The following is a 16,523-nucleotide window of genomic DNA, read 5'->3' on the forward strand; positions in this document are numbered from 1 at the left end:
GCTCCCACCAGCCGGGATACGGAGGCTCCTGGAAGTGTGTGGGTCTGGGGTCTGCTCCTCACTCCATGGCACCTCCCTCTCCCCTTCTGGAGCTCTGGTGGGAAAGCAGGAGGGGAAGGAGTCCAGAAGTCTGACCACTCTGTGTGGCCCCTCCATGGGTGGCACCATGGCCAACCCCAATCCCGAATGATCTAGTTGGTGGGTGTTGAAAGGTACCCATGCAGAAACACTGGAGAAGAACGTGGGATGAGGACTGGACAAGCAGGGGGCAGAGAGGTGATCTCCCAATCTGAGCCTTGGACTATGGGAGATGCTAGGGTCTTAGGGATGAGGAAAGGGGGTACCTTTGGCCTCTGAATCCAGGGATGGGGTCCCAGCCTCTCGCTGCTCTCCAGAGTCCACAGACACACTCCGTTCCCTCTTCACCTTGCCCTTGAGCGAGCTGAAAGGGGGCACCCCTGCCTGGGGGTTCTTCAGACTTGAGTTGCTAGGCGAGATCTGGTTGGCCTTGGCCCCATGGTTCCCCGCCCCCACGCCCTTCGAGCCCAGGTTGCAGGTGGGTCCTTGGTTCACATTCTGGTGCTGAGATTGGGCCCCGCCATTCCCTGTCTTGCCATGATTGGTCAATTTATTTTCTGGGTGCATTGGCTTGGCTGGGGCAGGGGGGCAATGGCCGCGGGGGGACAGCGGCGGGCTTCCTGGAGCTTCTCTCCTCCTGGGGTGGGGTAACCTGGGAGAAGGTAGGAGAGATGTGAAAAGTTAACCTTGCTAGGGGCTAGGCATGCCTGGAACTTAATTACCCCATCCTGCCTCCCCTAATAATAGGGGAGGGTGGGGGGAAGGGGTGGCATCTGAAGACCACCACCAGCCATTCGCTACCTCTTTCCATGGCTTCCTCAGACAAGGGCTGAAGCCCTCATCCACCTTGGGGAGTGGAGATGGGGACACCCTCCACCCCCCAGCCTCCACAATTTGAATGGAAACCAGGGCCTAGAGTTGGCAGAATTCGCCCACCTCAGCCCCAAAACACCCATCAGCCTGCAAGCTTCTGTGCCAACCCTGTTCTCTGTATCAGGCTTAAGCATCCTTTCTTCTAAGATCTGCTGCCTTCAGACTCCTTCCAAGGTCTCAAACCTCAACTCCCGTATGTCCCAACACCAGCAGAGAAGGGCCACAGGACCTGGGGTCACTGCACATGCCCCGGTCTCATTCCCCAGGGACAGTGGGGAAACGCACACCAGGGAGTGGTACCCACTGGTCCAGACAGCTGGAGGGGAAGGCCTGAGGAGGGGGGCCTGGCAGGCCAGGCCGGCAGGCAGAAGCAGGAGGAAAGGGGGAGGGGAGCGGTGTGTCAAGCAGATGGGGAGTGCAGCTTGAAGCCAAGGATTCCTGCAGCCTAGGCTGCGGGCCCTTTAAGCTCCAGCCCGCTCCCCCCGCCGCCTCCCCCTCCCCGGAGACCTATTAATAGCCGCTGGAAAGATCACATCACGGGAGAGGATATTTATCCCCCCTCATTCCACACCAGCTCAGATTTATTTCAGCTCTGCTGTCCTGCTGCTGCCGCCTGGCCCTGTCTGCCGGCTTCTCCGGGGAGGGGGGAGGGAGGCAGGCACCGCCCCCTACTCGAGCTCCCACCTCCAGCTAGACTGAGGCCAGAGGCGGCCTTCGGACCCCACAGTAGGGTGGGAGGGGGTCTGCTCAAACCATTTTAAGGAGGGAAGAACTAGAAGGGACCAGAAGCCACAAGCATAGCTGGCTGCCAGTCCCCTCTGCCCCCCACCCAGGCCCAGGCACTAAGGCTGGCTGCGCCTCCTGCCTCGGGCCAGGCCTTCCCATGCTAACCCCCCTTTAGCCCACTGGTGGCCTGGGAGCCAGGTGCCCAGGGCGGCTCCTCTCCTGGCCAGCACAGCTTGGGCCCCATCACCACTGGGCCCTTCCCTTCCCGCACTCCACACACACATCCCGCCCGCCACGACACCCACACACCTTGTCTTGTTAGCCAGGATCCTCATGGCTCCCACACACAGTGGGGCTACGGCCCCTGTGCGTGCCCAGGGCCCAGCCAGGTACTCGGTACTGGAGCACGGACTGCAGCAACAAGCCCCAAAGAGAAAACTCGTGACTTGGGGAGGGGGTGTCAGAGGGGGAGGGGAGAAGGGAGGACCCAACAGCCCTGGGACTGGGGAGCTGGATAGGGTGGGGTGGCACTGGAAAAAGAGGATTACGAGATGTGGTCTCGATCCTGGAGGCCAGCCCTGTCCCCATCCCTCCCGCACCTTGCCCTCAGGGGGCTTGCAGTCTCCAGCAAGCCTCCGCCCCGACGGGCGGCAGAGACAGAATTCACTAAAAGGCTAGGTAGCAAAGGTGCCGCGTGGGGCGGCTGTGAGGTCTGCCCTGGCCCCCTGAGGGATTCCTGCTCCCAGACGCGCCCCTCACCCAGGGTGGGGTACCCCTTGCGCCCCACCCCCAGAGCGCTCCAGCCGTGGAGGGGGCCCGGGGTGGGGGCCACGCCCCGCCCCGTCCCCAGCTCGAGGCCTAGCCCATGCCCATCCCAGCAGGCCCGGGCGGGCAGCGAGAGGCCTGGCGGGGCCCCGGGGCTGCAGCTGGGCTCTTTTGGAGACCAGTAACGCTGGCTCAGATTCCTCCCCGACCGCAAGAATGCAGGAGCCTCCCCTCCCCCCGCCCTGCACCCCCACCCCGCCCCCTTCGGCAGAGCCCGGGCGGAGAGGCAGAGCGAGCGAGCGACAGCCAGCGAGGCAGCGAGCGGGAGGCGGACAGGACTGCAGCGTGCTTCTCCAGACCCCGCGCGCGGACAGACACACGGACAAGTCCCGCCAGGGGTTGGGCGCGCGCCAGCCGGCAAGAGCTTGGCGAGCCCCGGGTGCTGCCGGCAGAGGCTCAGAGACCCACAGACACCCGAACTCTGACTCACACACACTCACAGCTCACACGTGGACAGGGAGACAAAGACACGCACGGAGCCCAGGAAGCTAGAGGCGCGCCGGAGGCCAGGGAAGCGCCGGCCGGAGCGTGAGCCGCGGAGACAGCCTGGGGCACGCGCAGACACCGGGGCTGCCCGAGGGCTGAGTGGGAGCGCCGGACTCATTGAACAGATGAAAAGACTGAGGCCGGCCACAAGACAGCCGAAGAAAGTTGAGCCTGGTAGTCACAAAGAAACACGCACAGGGCCATAGATACAGCAACAGACTTACACAAACACAGAGGCCTCGCCCAACAGCCCCCAGCCCTGGCTCCCCCCTCGCCTCCCCTACCCGCCCTCCAGCAGCCCTCCAGTGGCCGGTCAAAGGGGAGGAGTCTTGGGCCCAGGAGCTTCGTCCCGGTGACAGGCCCGGCCAGACACCGGTGCACACTCCTGATGCTCCCTGCGGGGCTGCTGGAGGCTGGGCGGGGACCTCGGGGTGAGGGGGACCCACCTGCCACCCTGCGGGAAGCTAACCCCAACTTAACCCTAGGGCACATTGGCCTTCGCCACTCCAGCCGTGTCTCTGGGGAGGAAGGCTCCTGGGGGAAGGTTCCAAAGTCCAGGACCTGCCTGGGAAGCAGCCCGCCACCCCCAGCTTCTCCATCGCAACCAGGGAAGAGCAGAGGCAGAGGCTGGAGTCACTGAGACACCAGGGCTCTGAGCAGGCTCCTGGCTGGCATGCATGTCAGGCTCTCCCTTCACCAACTCGCTGATTCTCAAAAGGATCGACCCCATTTCAACGAGGAAACTGAGGTCTGGGAAAAGGAAGTGACGTGACCTTGAGTCACATATCCAGTACGTGGCAGTGTGGGGACCCTCATTCCAGACACTGCAGTGACCCCACCTCGCCACCCCAGCCATGACTGCTCCTCTGAGCCTGCAGCAGATAGGTGGGCTTCCCACATTCCAGCCACAGTGCCCAGGCCCCCCATAAGGGGGGAAGGGCAGGACAAGGGCCACTCACTACGTATGTTCACAGCCTCAAAAATTGAGAACCTGTAAGAATTTGGGAAGGGGCTATTAGAAAATCAGTCCTCTCCAGTGGCCGTTCAGGCCTAGGCTCCTCCCCAGAAGACTCTTCCAGTCACCCTCCCCTCCGGGACTCCACCCCCTCTCTCCCACCCCGCCGCAGGGCGAGCTGAGTCAAGCGTGGATGAGTCAGGACTTTCCCATCTCACACCTCCCCCCTTTGCCCCTCAAGAGTCTGCCCCAGCTCCCAAAGACCCCTCCTCCTCCACACACTCACAGTCTCCGAAGACACCTGGAAGGCCTGGTGATGGGAAGCCAACAGGGCTGATCCCAGCCCAATGCAATTTTAAAGTACCCAGTGAAGGGGGCTTCCTAGTACCAGGCCTGGGGCCCTTGAGGTACGAGAAAGCAAAGGGATGGGGCTCTGGGAACACATCACCGTGCCTCCCTCTTAGGGGGTTAGGTGGGGAGGGGTAGCAAGCTCACAAACAGGGAGCAGGTGCGAGTCACCTGAGTGGAAGGCCAGGCGCATACCAGGAGAATGAATGTGCCCAGAGGAGCGGAGGAGGCGGCTTGACAAAAGGCCTGAGATATCCATCCGCTCCCCAACCCGCCACCCCCACCCCGAGTGACGCGAGGGTAGAAGCCAGCAGCCTAAGGGTTGCTAAGGGTTAAAGTGGACTTGATCCTAGCTGGGGGAGGGAGCTGAGGAAAGCTCAGATGCCCAGAGCCTCCAGGTATGACACACCGGCTCTGCTCCACACACAACTACCACAGGTAGGGCAGACGCTCCCACATCCAGTGGCAACCTGCCTGCTCCCAGCTGCCCCCACGTTGGGAGCCTCTGCTTGGCTCACCAGCTGGCCCACCAGTGTCACTGCCTAGCTCAAAACCACCCCAAAGAGGCAGTAAGAAAATGTTTTGGAGGGTCCATGCTCCTGTGCTGCCAGGGCCCCCTGTGATGACGTGAGAGCTCAGGACCCTGCTGGGGACAACAGGGCGAACGAGATCCTTGGCCTCTGGCTCAGGGAGATACAGCGCCCGAGACGACAGGGTCCCAAATCCCCTTTCTCCTGGGTGTCAGGACCCCTCAATCCTCAGAAGCTCTCTCCACCACTCAGGTCACTTCCTCTTCGTGAGCTGGTGACTCAGCGGGCGGGGAGGTCAAGGATTCGTAGCCCGGCAGGAAATCTGCTCAAGGACCAAGGTGCTGCTCTGGGACCCTCGATGTGGGGACTTCCAGGCTTAGGGGGCCTTCCCATGGCCCTGGTTCCTAGTAGCTCTCCCCACTTCCCCCCACCCTGTGCCAAAGGAGACCATGCAAATCAGCCATTTTTGCTTGGGAGGTTTTCCCTGGGAGTTTCCAGCCCCACCCCACCTGCAGCCCTAGGGTAATGTCAGACAACCCCAGCTCCACAGGACCACGGAAACTCCTGGTCCCAGACCTTTCTAGTCTGGGATCGTTGAACAGGGTACTGGGGGGGTGATCGGCGGTTTTGCCCATTCTGGCCCACTGTCCCTTCTAGAGCCTGCACGGACAAGTGGCATTGCTTGGACAGGCCTGAGGTCACCTCACTTCTCTTGGCTCCTACAGTCATTGTCAGTGTGGCCGGGCCTTGGGAAGCAATCATGGCCTGGCAGTGGGGTGCCCCCAAAGACAGCTACCCAATCCCCAGCTGCTCCCTCCCACAGGGGGAGGGGTGGAGAGGGGGTGGGGGGCACAAGGAAACAAGACAGGGCAGGAAGCCCAGGCAGGCGGCGGGCACTCTGGGCCAGGCACAAACAACCAACACAGGAAACCACAGCCCACCCCCGCCCACCCCACCCGCCCAAGGCTCTGGGAGAGAGGAGTGCCAAAAGCCTGGTACCCCAACAGAGGCAAGGGCCAGGGGTTAGCCCAGGGCAAGCGAGGAGCAAGAAGCTCTCCAGTCCTCTCTCTGCCCCAGACCCTACCTGGGGAGGGTAGAGGGAGCCAGGCTGGCAGGGATGGTGCTGCCTCTTTAAATCCACCGAAATCCTGAGCTAGGCCCAACCTAGCTCTGGTTTCACAGGAAGGAAAAGAGCTCAGGAGCCAGTAGGGCAGACAGTGGTGGCTGGAATTAGCCCCACCGGCCCAAATATATCTGGTCTCTGCCCGCCGCCCCACTGGTACTTCCTGTCCCCTGGCACCTGCACCAGGGTGGGGGTAGGAGATGATCCAGGTGCCACTCTCTACCCTACGGAGACTCCCATCTCCAGAGGTGGTGTGGTGCTGGGTTCACGTGGGTAGAAGGTAACTTCCCAAGCCTGGGTTCCCAGAACAGGCAGAGATGGGCAAGGCAGCTCCCTGTAGGCCCTCACCTGGTCTCAGTCCTCCAAGGGGTTAATCTGGCCCCTATTTAGGGGGGTAGGGGTGGCCGAGGAACCTCCTCCAAACTGCCTGGCTGCTGGGAACAATGGGGCCATTGTGGGAGGACGGAGTGCAGCAGACTGCTGGCACAGCCAAGCGCACCACGGTGGGACCTCACCCAGCGCCCGCCCGCCTGCCTGCCTGCTCTGCTCTCTCCCCAGGTACAGCCAGAGGCAGAGGCATCCCTCCTGGCCCCTCACCTCGCCTGATGGCCCACACTCTTGGCACCAGCAGCACCTGGGGGCCCCACGAGCTCTGCCCACATTGACATCCAGACTGTCATGACCCTCCAGGATGCAGGGGCACGTGGGCCAGGCCGGGAGGGGTGGGGGTGATGAGACAGGATGTATGCCTGTGATCCTCTGCAGGGGAGACAGGAAGGCCACACGGGGTTTCTGGTGTCAGTCCTGGCACCCTCAGGCAAGAAAGGCTTAGGGGATTGTGAGAGCAGTGACAGGCAGGGTCCCCTGTCCCCAGGCCTCCTCTCCCACACCCATTCAGTAAAGCTGCTCCCAGAGGAGGTCTGGTGCCTGGTGGCCTCGCCCTCTGGGGCTGGGGCCCTGGCAGGCAGTATGATGCAGTGGAATAAGAACTGAGTTTGAGGGTCAGGCGCAGTGGCTCACGCCTGTAATCCCAGCACTTTAGGAGGTCAAGGCAGGTGGATCACGAGGTCAGGAGTTCAAGACCAGCCTGGCCATGATGGTGAAACCCTATCTCTACTACAAATAGAAAAATTATCTGGGCATGGTGGTGGGCGCCTGTAATCCTAGCTACTCAGGAGGCTGAGGCAGAGAATTGCTTGAACCCAGGAGGCGGAGGTTGCAGTGAGCTGAGATGCACCACTGCACTCTAGCCTGGGCAACAGAGCGAGACTCTGTCTCAAAAAAAAAAAAACCGAGTTTATAGTCAGACAGTGTCAATCACACCCTGCCCCTTCTCATCTATGGGGTCTTGTCCTTCCCTTTATCCCTCTGAGCCTCAGCTTCCTCATCTGCAAAAGAATAATTTTATAGAGTGAGGTAACAGTAGTGAAACTAACAGAATGCCTAAGACACACCAGCCCTCGACAAACCACTTGTGGCCTTGATGTCCTTTTCTTTACCTCCTGCCATGGCACCCAAATATATGGGCATTTGGTAAAGGCAGGCACTGTCCAGATATTTTCCCTGTGAGTGTCCAAGAGAACAGGGCCCGTGGGCATCATATTAGTGGTACCAAGTACAAAGACTTGGCTCCTCCCCTGCCCTCCTCTCAGAGGCCAGCTCCCTCCGCTGGCACACTCCTGGGCATCCTGGGCTCACCGACACACTCAAATCCAGAGCATGAACCCAGAGAGGGGCTGGGCGGCTGTCCACTCTCTTAGCCTCAGGACCATGTCTCAAAAGTCCAGGAGGCAAGTGAAGGGGGATTTCCCTTCAAGAGAGCCAGCCTTCCCTCTGCCAGGTCCCCTTCTCCCTGCCTGCCCCTTGGCAGTCACCCTGTAGTACTTGGGCTGGGAGAAAGCTTAAGCCTACTCTCTTGCCATGGATCTCAAAGGAAGGGTCTGGGAGAGAAAGAACAACTGACAAGCAGTTCTGGAAAGTAGGGGGCCCAGGGAGAAAACCTGTTCTCTTCTCAACTAGAGAGGGCTGTATCTCTCAGGGTTGCCCCAGAAGCCCCCAAAGGGTTAACAAGGCCCTAAAAATAACCTGCGCCCAGCAGGACCCACTGATCGGAACCCTCTAGCCATCTGTTCCCATTTTCTCCTGTTCACATTGGAACATCTGAAACCGGCCCCAGAGCCCCAGCCCAATCCCAAAAATAGCCCCAGCCTGCCCAAGGAACAGGCCCCAGGGGCTGGGCACAGGAGGCATGGCCAGCCCAGTAGTGAGGCATGGCCCAGGCAGACCCTGAGCCCTCATCCCCCAGGCCCATGGATGGGAGGTATCCTCTCTGGATCCAGAGGAACATGGTAAGCAGAGCCAGGGGCTCCAGCCCACCCCTCTTGGTACCAAGCCAGAGAGAGCACCTGCTAGCTAAGTCCCAGCCTCAGACCCAGGGGCCCTGGGATCCTAGGCACTTCTACCACATCTTAGTCCCCAGAAGATTTTACCCACCTTGTCTGCATAGCCTCCCCACCTCATTGTGGGCACCCCATCCCTACCGCCCACTCCCAGGCTCCTCATCCAGAAGTTCCCAAGCCTCAGCCCCTCCACCATCCCACTCTCACCCCAGGGCCTATAGGAGCCCTGGCCGCCTGGCCCCACTCAGCATTCTCCCTCGCCAGCACACAGGGTTAAGGCAGAACTTTTCCTAGCACTGTCCACGCTCCCCCTCGCAGCTCAGGGAAGGACTCTGGAGGTGTCCCTTGGACGCTGTGGATGCTGATATTACCCCATTCCCCTTCTGGGCTTCATGATGCCCCCTCCCTGACCATCTGTGTCCAGCAGGTGACAGACAGGCCCATCAGGGCTCCCCCACATTATCATAGGCCTGGGCACTGCCCCTCAGAGAAATGCCCAGGCAGGGCACAGGGAATCCGGGGGTCCAGGGCCCTGAGGCGTTCCTAACAGCTGCCATCCAGGTCACAGCTCCACCCTGACACTTCTCTCCCCAAGCCAGGTCCCTGTCCCCTAGGCCACGAAGGAGAGGAGGTGGCCATTTAAGCCATTTAAGGACGGAATGTCTTGTTTGCCTGGTGAGAGCAGAGCAGCAGGGGATGGGGCAGTGGGAGGAGTGCTGGAGCTGAACTGAGCAAACAGCCTCAGGGAGGAGGGCTGGCCCTGAGAAGCCTGAAGATAGCGAGGCAGACGTGTCCTAAGCTCCCTGGGCCTTCTCCAGGCCCCTGGCTATTGGGGAACTTGCAATCAAGAAGTCAGCAGGCACCAACGATGGGGAAACAGAGGCAGCGGTGGATCTGGAGGGGTATTAGAATCCAGGAATCTGGAGTGTGGAAAGGCTGTCTCTTCCCCACCCCCACACTCCCTCTTCTCACTATCAATTCTTCCCTGCTAAAACCCCTGGGAGGATCAAAAGTTCCTATGAAGAGCTCTGACTAATCAAATGAGGAGGATCACCAACATTTACTGAGCATTTACTTTTTAACTTCACCAGTCCTAAATGCTTCACGTGCATCATCTAATTTAATCCTCAGAACAATCTGGTAAGAAAGTATTCTTATTATCCCCACTTTCCCACTAAGAAAAGGGAGGTGCCGAGAAGTTAAATAACTCGCCTAAGGCCCATAATTTTAGAAGAAGCAGGATTTGAATTCAGACACCCTGGCATCTGGGTTCTGGGCCATTTCACAATACTCCAGCTGCACCACAGTATCAGTCCTCTGAACGATGACGAAAGAAAGCATGGGTGTCCAGGCCCCACCCTCTCGCTCCTCACATCCTCCCTCCATGCCTGATGTGCCCGGGGCTTGCCCAGGGAAGATCAGAGAGAGAGCACCGCTCCCCACTCCCTCAACCCAGGTACCCACCTGGCCTGGCCTGTGGTGCCAGGACAGAGCAAAGTTCTCCGGCCTCCCCCAGCCCCGCCCAACTCCAGTCCGTTACTTCCTCACCCATCCTTGTCCCTGCCTGTCAGAGGAGGGCACAAGGCTAGTCACCCAGACAACAGCACAGAGCCCCTGCCAAGAGTTACCACGGGCTCATGAGAGGCCCCAGGTGGGGGTCAAAGGTCAAGTGGGACTCACCAGTGAGGGTGGAGTCCCAGCCCTGCCCCCCACCCACCTGCTCAGCCACACGGGGCCAATGCTCCCCATCTCTTTCATTCCTCAGTAGAGAGCAGGACCACTTCCTCGGTGTCCCTTGGGGGGTGGCTTCAGTGGAGAGGTTGGGGGCTGAGGTGAAGGGATGAGAAGCCCCTCCCTCCTGGGGATGGTCTAGGAGAAGCGCCTCCTCCCAGTCCCCAGCTTCCTCCAGCTTTCCCTAGTCGGACCGGGAGCCCTCAGGCGTGTTTGTTGTGAATTCAGGGAGTTGTTGCTAAGTAAGGAAGGGGGGCTGGCGGAGGGAAAGAGGCTGGCTCTGTGTGTGTGTGTGTGTGTGTGTGTGTGTCTGTGTGTGTACACACACGCATGTGTACGCTAGGGTACCAGGGGACCAGGGTAGAAACCACGCTGCTGTGGCTGGTAGCCACCTGGCTTTGACTGAGCCAGAAGAGGCCAAGCCAGCGAGGAAGAGCAAGGACTTGGGATAACCAGGAAATCGTACCTTGCCCTCCAGGGCGATTGGGCGGAATCTCCTCGCCTCCCGCAGGGTGGGGCAGGTTGGGGGTGAGATCCGCTGAGATAGAGAAGGGCTGGACTCTCACTGGAGTCTGGCTCTAACCCCTCCCAGCCCGGCCCCACTCCCCACCCGACTGGGTCTAGGGTTCTGGTCAGGCCGTTTGCCCACCAGGAGCCAGAGGAGACCTCCCTCCTCTGGCGGGAGGGGAATGAAAGGAGAGATGGGGGCAGAAAGCCAAGAGGAGGGAGCCCAAAAGACAAAACGCCAAGCAGGAGGCTAAGCCAGGGTGACGCGGCCGCCGCGGACAGAAATCAGGGAGGCTGAGAGGGACACACAGGGGCACACAGACCTCTCACCTCAGGAATAATGTCGGGCTCAGGCTCAAGGGTGTGGTCTGGGTTGGGGGCTCCCTGTGGAGAAAGGGTCAAAGCTAGAAGCCCCCTTCCAGCAATCTATGTCCCCGCGCCTCCCATCACCCCAGCACCCCCACCAAGACACCACAGAAACATGTACGCACAGTCCACACAGCCTGTAGCTCCAGGAAGTCTCTGAGCTACTCATTTGCCACCCCCCACCCCCACCAGGACTTCTGTGGATTGGCTGGGAGCCAAGCCTGACCCAGCTGCACCGCGCCCCCCTCCCGCAGCCCCCACCCCCTACCCACCACACCATCCCCTCCCTAGCCTGGAAGCAGGAGAGGAGGCGGCACTGGAAGACCTTAGAGCTCCCTTAGAGCTTGGCCCCACGGGGAGGAGGAGAGGCAGAGGACTCCCACGACCTGGCCTGAGGACCTGGGGGAGGAGAGGGATGGGGAGGCTGCAGGACCCCAGATTCTAGCACCAGCCACCTCCAGGTTATCCTATGTCAGGGAAAAGAATGGCTGTGTATTCTACGTCCCTGTGTGGTTTCCCTGGCTATAGCCCTGGTTCCCTGAAGACGCCAAGTCCTGAGGACCTGGTCTGGTTGGGAGGACCTGGGGCGAGGGAGTCGGTTTAGCAATTTGGTAGGAGGGGGCTGGGCGAAGCTCCCACAGCAGGCAGGAGGGAGGCTGGTGGCTGGGCTCAGTTTGTACTGGGGGGTCAAAGGGGAGTTCTTTTCCGAAGAATTCTGGGAGAGACGCCAACTAGAGCAAGCTGCTAACCACCCCTCCCTCTTTCTCACTGCACTGGGCGGGGGGTGTCCCTGCCAACCAGACTTAACCCTCTCCAGCCTGTGTTCCTCCCAGACCTGAGATGGGGTCTGCTGGGGAGGAGACCTTTGGGTGGGCTTAACTTTCCATTCTAAGGCTCCTACAGAGCAGGGCATCTACCAGCATAAGGCTGGTTCCACATGGCCTCGTCTGGCACTGCCCTGCCCTGCCGCCACCTAGGTGACTTTTCTGAGCTCATCTCCTAAAGGTGTCTGCAGTGACGTGTGTGCGTGTCTCAGAGACAGAGATTGAGAAACAAACTGAAAATTCCTTGCCAAGGCCCTCCCCCTGCTGGGTCACTGAGCACTGTACCAACCTGTACCCCTCCCTTCCTCCCACTGTGCTCTGGGACCAGAGGCCACTGGGGGTGGGGACGTAAAAGGGACAGCTTATCCTTATGTCCACCTCCTGCTGCTGTCTCCACAGGTCTCTGACTCACACAATCAGCCGCGGCCACAGCACTCTGCTTCCTCACTGATTTGTCACAAGTGCTTCTGGAGAAATGCATTCCATTCTAGCCTGAGATTCCAGGATGGGAAACTGAGATGCAGCAAGGTTATGGGGGTTCTAGTGCCTGCATCCCATGCACTAACTCTGCTATCACTGTCCTTGCTTTGGCCCCAAATCAAAAAACCCTAGGAACCTCCTCTAATGTAGAATACTGTCTAAGTGCAATAGGAGGGAATGAGATTAAACATCAAGAAGGACTTCCCATGATCGATCAAGGCTACAAGGGCAGCTGGCCCCACCCCAGATGCCTGGATTCCAGACCCCTCCGTCTTCTGCTCAGGCTGGAAATATGAGTGTCTTCTCTTGTTTAGCTATTTGACCCTAGCTGGAGAAGTCAACTTTTCTGAACCTTAAATTTGCCACCAAGCTCCCAAGTCCGATGTGATTGGCTGTTCCTGGCCCTCAATGAACAAGTGACCCCAAAGTGGGGTGTTCACTCCCTTTCCCCACCCCTTTTCCTTTAGAACAGCGGGCCTCTCTGTAACAACCACCACTGTATAATCAGGACAAAAAGAGGGTGGACAGGTGGTATGAGGACCCTACAAGGTGCTAGGTGTCCGTGAGGGGTAGAGGGAGAGAACCCAGTCCCCAGGGAGAGTTTGTCACAAAGTCTCCACTGCACCACTCTCTCTGCAAGGACCACAGAACTGCCAGAAGCCTTGGCCCCACTCCAGGAAACTTCCCTATCAAAGGGCAGAGGACTGCATGTCCCAGGGAGCTGTGGGGAGACCTGTGACTACATACCCCAGACATGTTCCCAGGGAGGAGAGAGGAGGGAAGAGAAGTGAAGCGCATGTGTGTGCCCGCACACGCACATACACGTGGACGACACACGCCCCCAGCACACACACTCTCCAGAGGTACCCCGGACACTTACAACACAGACACAACTCCCAAAGATGCACATCCAAAGACATTTCCTAAAAAGCACTCCAAATTCTCCAAGAGTGGCCCCTTCAGACCCACAGAGGCTCCCGTATTCATAGAGACAGCCTAGGGGAGCTCAGGAAACACACATGACATCGGCCAATCACACAGAACTGCCAAACAGAACCGCTGACAGAAGATACACCCACACTGAGACACACACACACACACAAACTTACACACACACACACAAAGTAGTACGCAGCCATGTGCTAGCACACAAACTCAAACACACAAACTTGCAGCGCACAGTGTGTGAAGTCGGATTAGAAGGCAATGCTCTGGGGAGGAGGGGAGCCTGCGGGGGGTGGAGAACCACTCAGGGATTTCAAAACAATCCTGGTTTCGAAATGCTGGAAATGCTGGATTCAGGGCCATTCCGAGTTGAGGCTGGGGGTGGGGAAGTGGAGAGTGAGGAGGAGGGGAAGACGGGCCAGCCCAGGGCTACCAGTCCATTGGAGGAGGAACGGGAATGGACAGAGGGAGTCCCAGCCCAGGTGGAAGGGGGCCTAGAATAAAACACCAAGGTTAGGAGGGGGGCCAGTCCAGGGCCAAGCATGGAGGGCCTGGGCTGCAAAGGAGAGGCCTCTGCTTTTGCCACTGACAGGAAAAGTGAGAAGGCAGGGGGGGCCACCCCTCCCCCTCGGCATGGAGAATCAGGGGGAACCTGTCTGTGTCCTTTCCTCTACTCCTGGGCAGTGGTGACCACCTTCTCCCCTCCAGAGTGGCACCCTGGCTCCCCTTCCCCACCAGCTAGCACAGCCCCAAGGTGGGTGGAAAGCTAAGGGGTCACAGGGGATGGGGAGACGGCAAGGGCCTGCAGGAGTCAGGGGTCTTCCACAGGTTCCAGGACCCCCCACACTCAGAGCAGGCTGTGGCCATCCGCCTGGGAACCCAAGGCTTTCTTCCTCTCCACAAGGATGCGGGACCCTTGGGGAGACTGAGGCAGTGTAACACATGCCCACACCCAGGAAGTCGCCCCTCCCACGGCAGCCAGAATGCCCTTACTGCCCCTCCCCCAGCCTCCAGGGAAAGTCAGGCTGAGTTCTCCCAGGAGGCGAGGGAGGGGAGGTCAGGCCAGGCTGGGGGTGGGGCTCAGAGGCCTGGCCCTGGCACCAGGCAGAGGAAATTCCAGGCTGTAAGTCCAGGCAGTCTTCAGGGCCGCTGAGCCAAGTGACATGCACCAGCTCAGGAGCTGCAGTGCTCTGGCCTTCCCCTCCTAGCCCTGGCCTTCCAGCCCTCCAACTGGCTCCAGCCCCAGCTCTGGGACTCAGATGGGCTCCTCAGCCCTGGCAGGAGCTCCCACCAGCACCATCCCAGCTCCTCTGGCCAGTTAGAGCTTCCCTTCCTCAGTTCCCTGAGAGCAGCCCCCACGGTGTGGCTATGGGTGGGCAGCTGTCGGGAATGGCAGGCAGGGGCACACATGCGGAGCTACAGCAGCCAGGCAGGCGCTCAACAGGTTGAGCCAGTCCATGGAACAGCCGCCCCACCCCAGGGAGAGCGGGCCTGGCAGAGGCTCCCTGCCCGCGGCACCCAGCCTGTACCCGCTTGGCTCCCACGGCTGCCCACTTTCCCACGGTGCCATCTCCCTTCTGCCCCCTCCCCCCATCAGAGGTCAGCACCCAGGCAGTGCCCAGGGCTCTGGCACAAGGAAGGAAGGGATGCCATTCCCCTGTCACCCCTGGGTGCCCAGGCTCTTGAGCTACCTCACTCTCAGCACCCAAGGAGCCCCAGAAACAGCCAGCATGGCAGCAGGACCACAAGAACCCCAAAGGACCTCCCAGGCACCTCCTTGTGGGCCTCTTCTGATCCTGGGAAGACTGGACACTTGAACACCCCAGCTTTCCAGAGCTGTCCCAGGGTCCTGGGACAGAACTTCAGCATGTGGTGCCAGAGGCAGTGTGGGGGTGCCCCCAGCTCCTCCTATTGGACTCCCTGGAGGAGGGGTTGCAGAGCTGGGTGACAGTGGCTCTCAGACTCCCTGGAGGAGGGCTGCAGAGCTGGGTGACAGTGGCTCCCTCCACTCCTGCCTGGGCTGCTGCTGCTGCAACCCTGGTCCTTTCCTCCCACTCCACTCCTGGGCTCCACGGAGCTCCATCCCAGTCACTCCCCTGACAGGCAGACAGCTCCCCTTTGCTCAGCATCTCCTTTAATCTAAAGCAGGTGCCAGGCATTCCAGCCCTTGCTGAGCCGACACTGCCACCCCCTAGACCTCTGCCCAGAGGCTACTGTCCTGCCTGGTCTGGAAGTTGAGACCCCAGCCTAGGGCTCCCGCTTAACCCAGGTACCAGGACTCCAAAGGCAGGAACTAGCTAAGCAGGGTCAAGGGTACCCAACACAGATTCAACAGGCAAGATCAATAGGTCCCACATTGCCACCGAGGCGCTAGATTTCTGTGGACTGCCAATCCCTCTCTAGGACCCTGTAGTATCTCTCCAGTCCCATGACTCCCCATCCTAGTAGAGATTCATTCTGAACCTCCATATGGGCCTCCAGAACCATCACCAGTCATGGGACCCCTTCTACTCCAGGCACAAGAGTCACTCTGGATCCAAGATTTTAGGTATTCTACCTGCCCCTCAGCACCCTTCCTGCTGTGAACCATCACCCCACCCCACTCAGGAGCAACATGGGTAAGCAGGGAACCCCTAGAGGGAGGTGGCCAGAAGACTGGCCTTCTAGACCTGGCTCTCCAAGGCCAAGGAGGCAGATCACCTGGGGGAGGCGGCACCATCCTTCCTGGCACCAGCCTCCCAGTCTCTCTCCCTGCTCCTCACCTTCCTCACCCATTCTCTCCCTGTCCTGTCCTGAGGCCTCTATCAGCAGGGCCTCAGAGCTGACACCAGGAAGACACGGCCTGAGAATGCTCTTCCTCTGGGGTCATGAAATTGTGGTCCTGACCCGGAGAAGGTAGCCAGGCCCATGCTGAGAGGCAGCAGAAGAGCAAGGCAGCCCCTGCCCGGAAGTGGCTGCTCCCTGGAGAGGCTGAGAAGAGAGGGAGAAGACAGTGGAAGCCCACTCACTGTGGCGGTCTCATCCAGAGAGCTGCTCAGAGGCAGCAGCAGAGTTGGAGCAGATACAGTGCACAGTCAGCTTTCACACTAAACCAAGGCTGGGAGTGAGGGCAAAAGATCCAGGGAGCCTTGGAACCCCTTTCTGAGGGCTCAAACACACGCCCAGGTCACCTCTCTCAGAGCAACACTTTTTCTCCTCGCAGCAGAGGTCCCCCCAGACACAGACACAGACACAGACACACACCCCAAGCAGTAGACAGAAAGAGGAGGGAGGGAGGGGGTGTCAGAAAAACCCGGAAGGAAGGAAGCTGGACAGACAGACAGAAGC

General features: G+C 59.7%; 1 protein-coding gene across 5 annotated transcripts in view; it reads right to left on the reverse strand.

The window, feature by feature from the left end:
• The window catches only part of BCL9L (BCL9 like), a 29,846-nt gene that overhangs the window by 11,777 nt on the left and 1,546 nt on the right, over positions 1–16,523 (reverse strand). The window contains exons 2-4 of one of the 5 annotated variants that reach the window (XM_054438835.2): positions 10,912–10,965; positions 1,987–2,088; positions 345–730 (exon numbers count right to left, since the gene is read on the reverse strand). In XM_054438835.2, the coding sequence (XP_054294810.2) occupies positions 345–730; positions 1,987–2,012 (412 nt within the window). In that variant the 5' untranslated portion in view covers positions 2,013–2,088; positions 10,912–10,965. Of the gene's footprint in view, positions 1–344; positions 731–1,986; positions 2,089–2,942; positions 2,962–10,911; positions 10,966–16,523 lie in introns of those variants that run through there. The other 4 variants (XM_063672184.1, XM_063672185.1, XM_054438837.2 and 1 more) reach the window with 4 other exon arrangements.

The sequence above is a fragment of the Pongo pygmaeus genome, chromosome 9, assembly GCF_028885625.2.
Source record: "Pongo pygmaeus isolate AG05252 chromosome 9, NHGRI_mPonPyg2-v2.0_pri, whole genome shotgun sequence".
Taxonomy (NCBI): domain Eukaryota; kingdom Metazoa; phylum Chordata; class Mammalia; order Primates; family Hominidae; genus Pongo; species Pongo pygmaeus.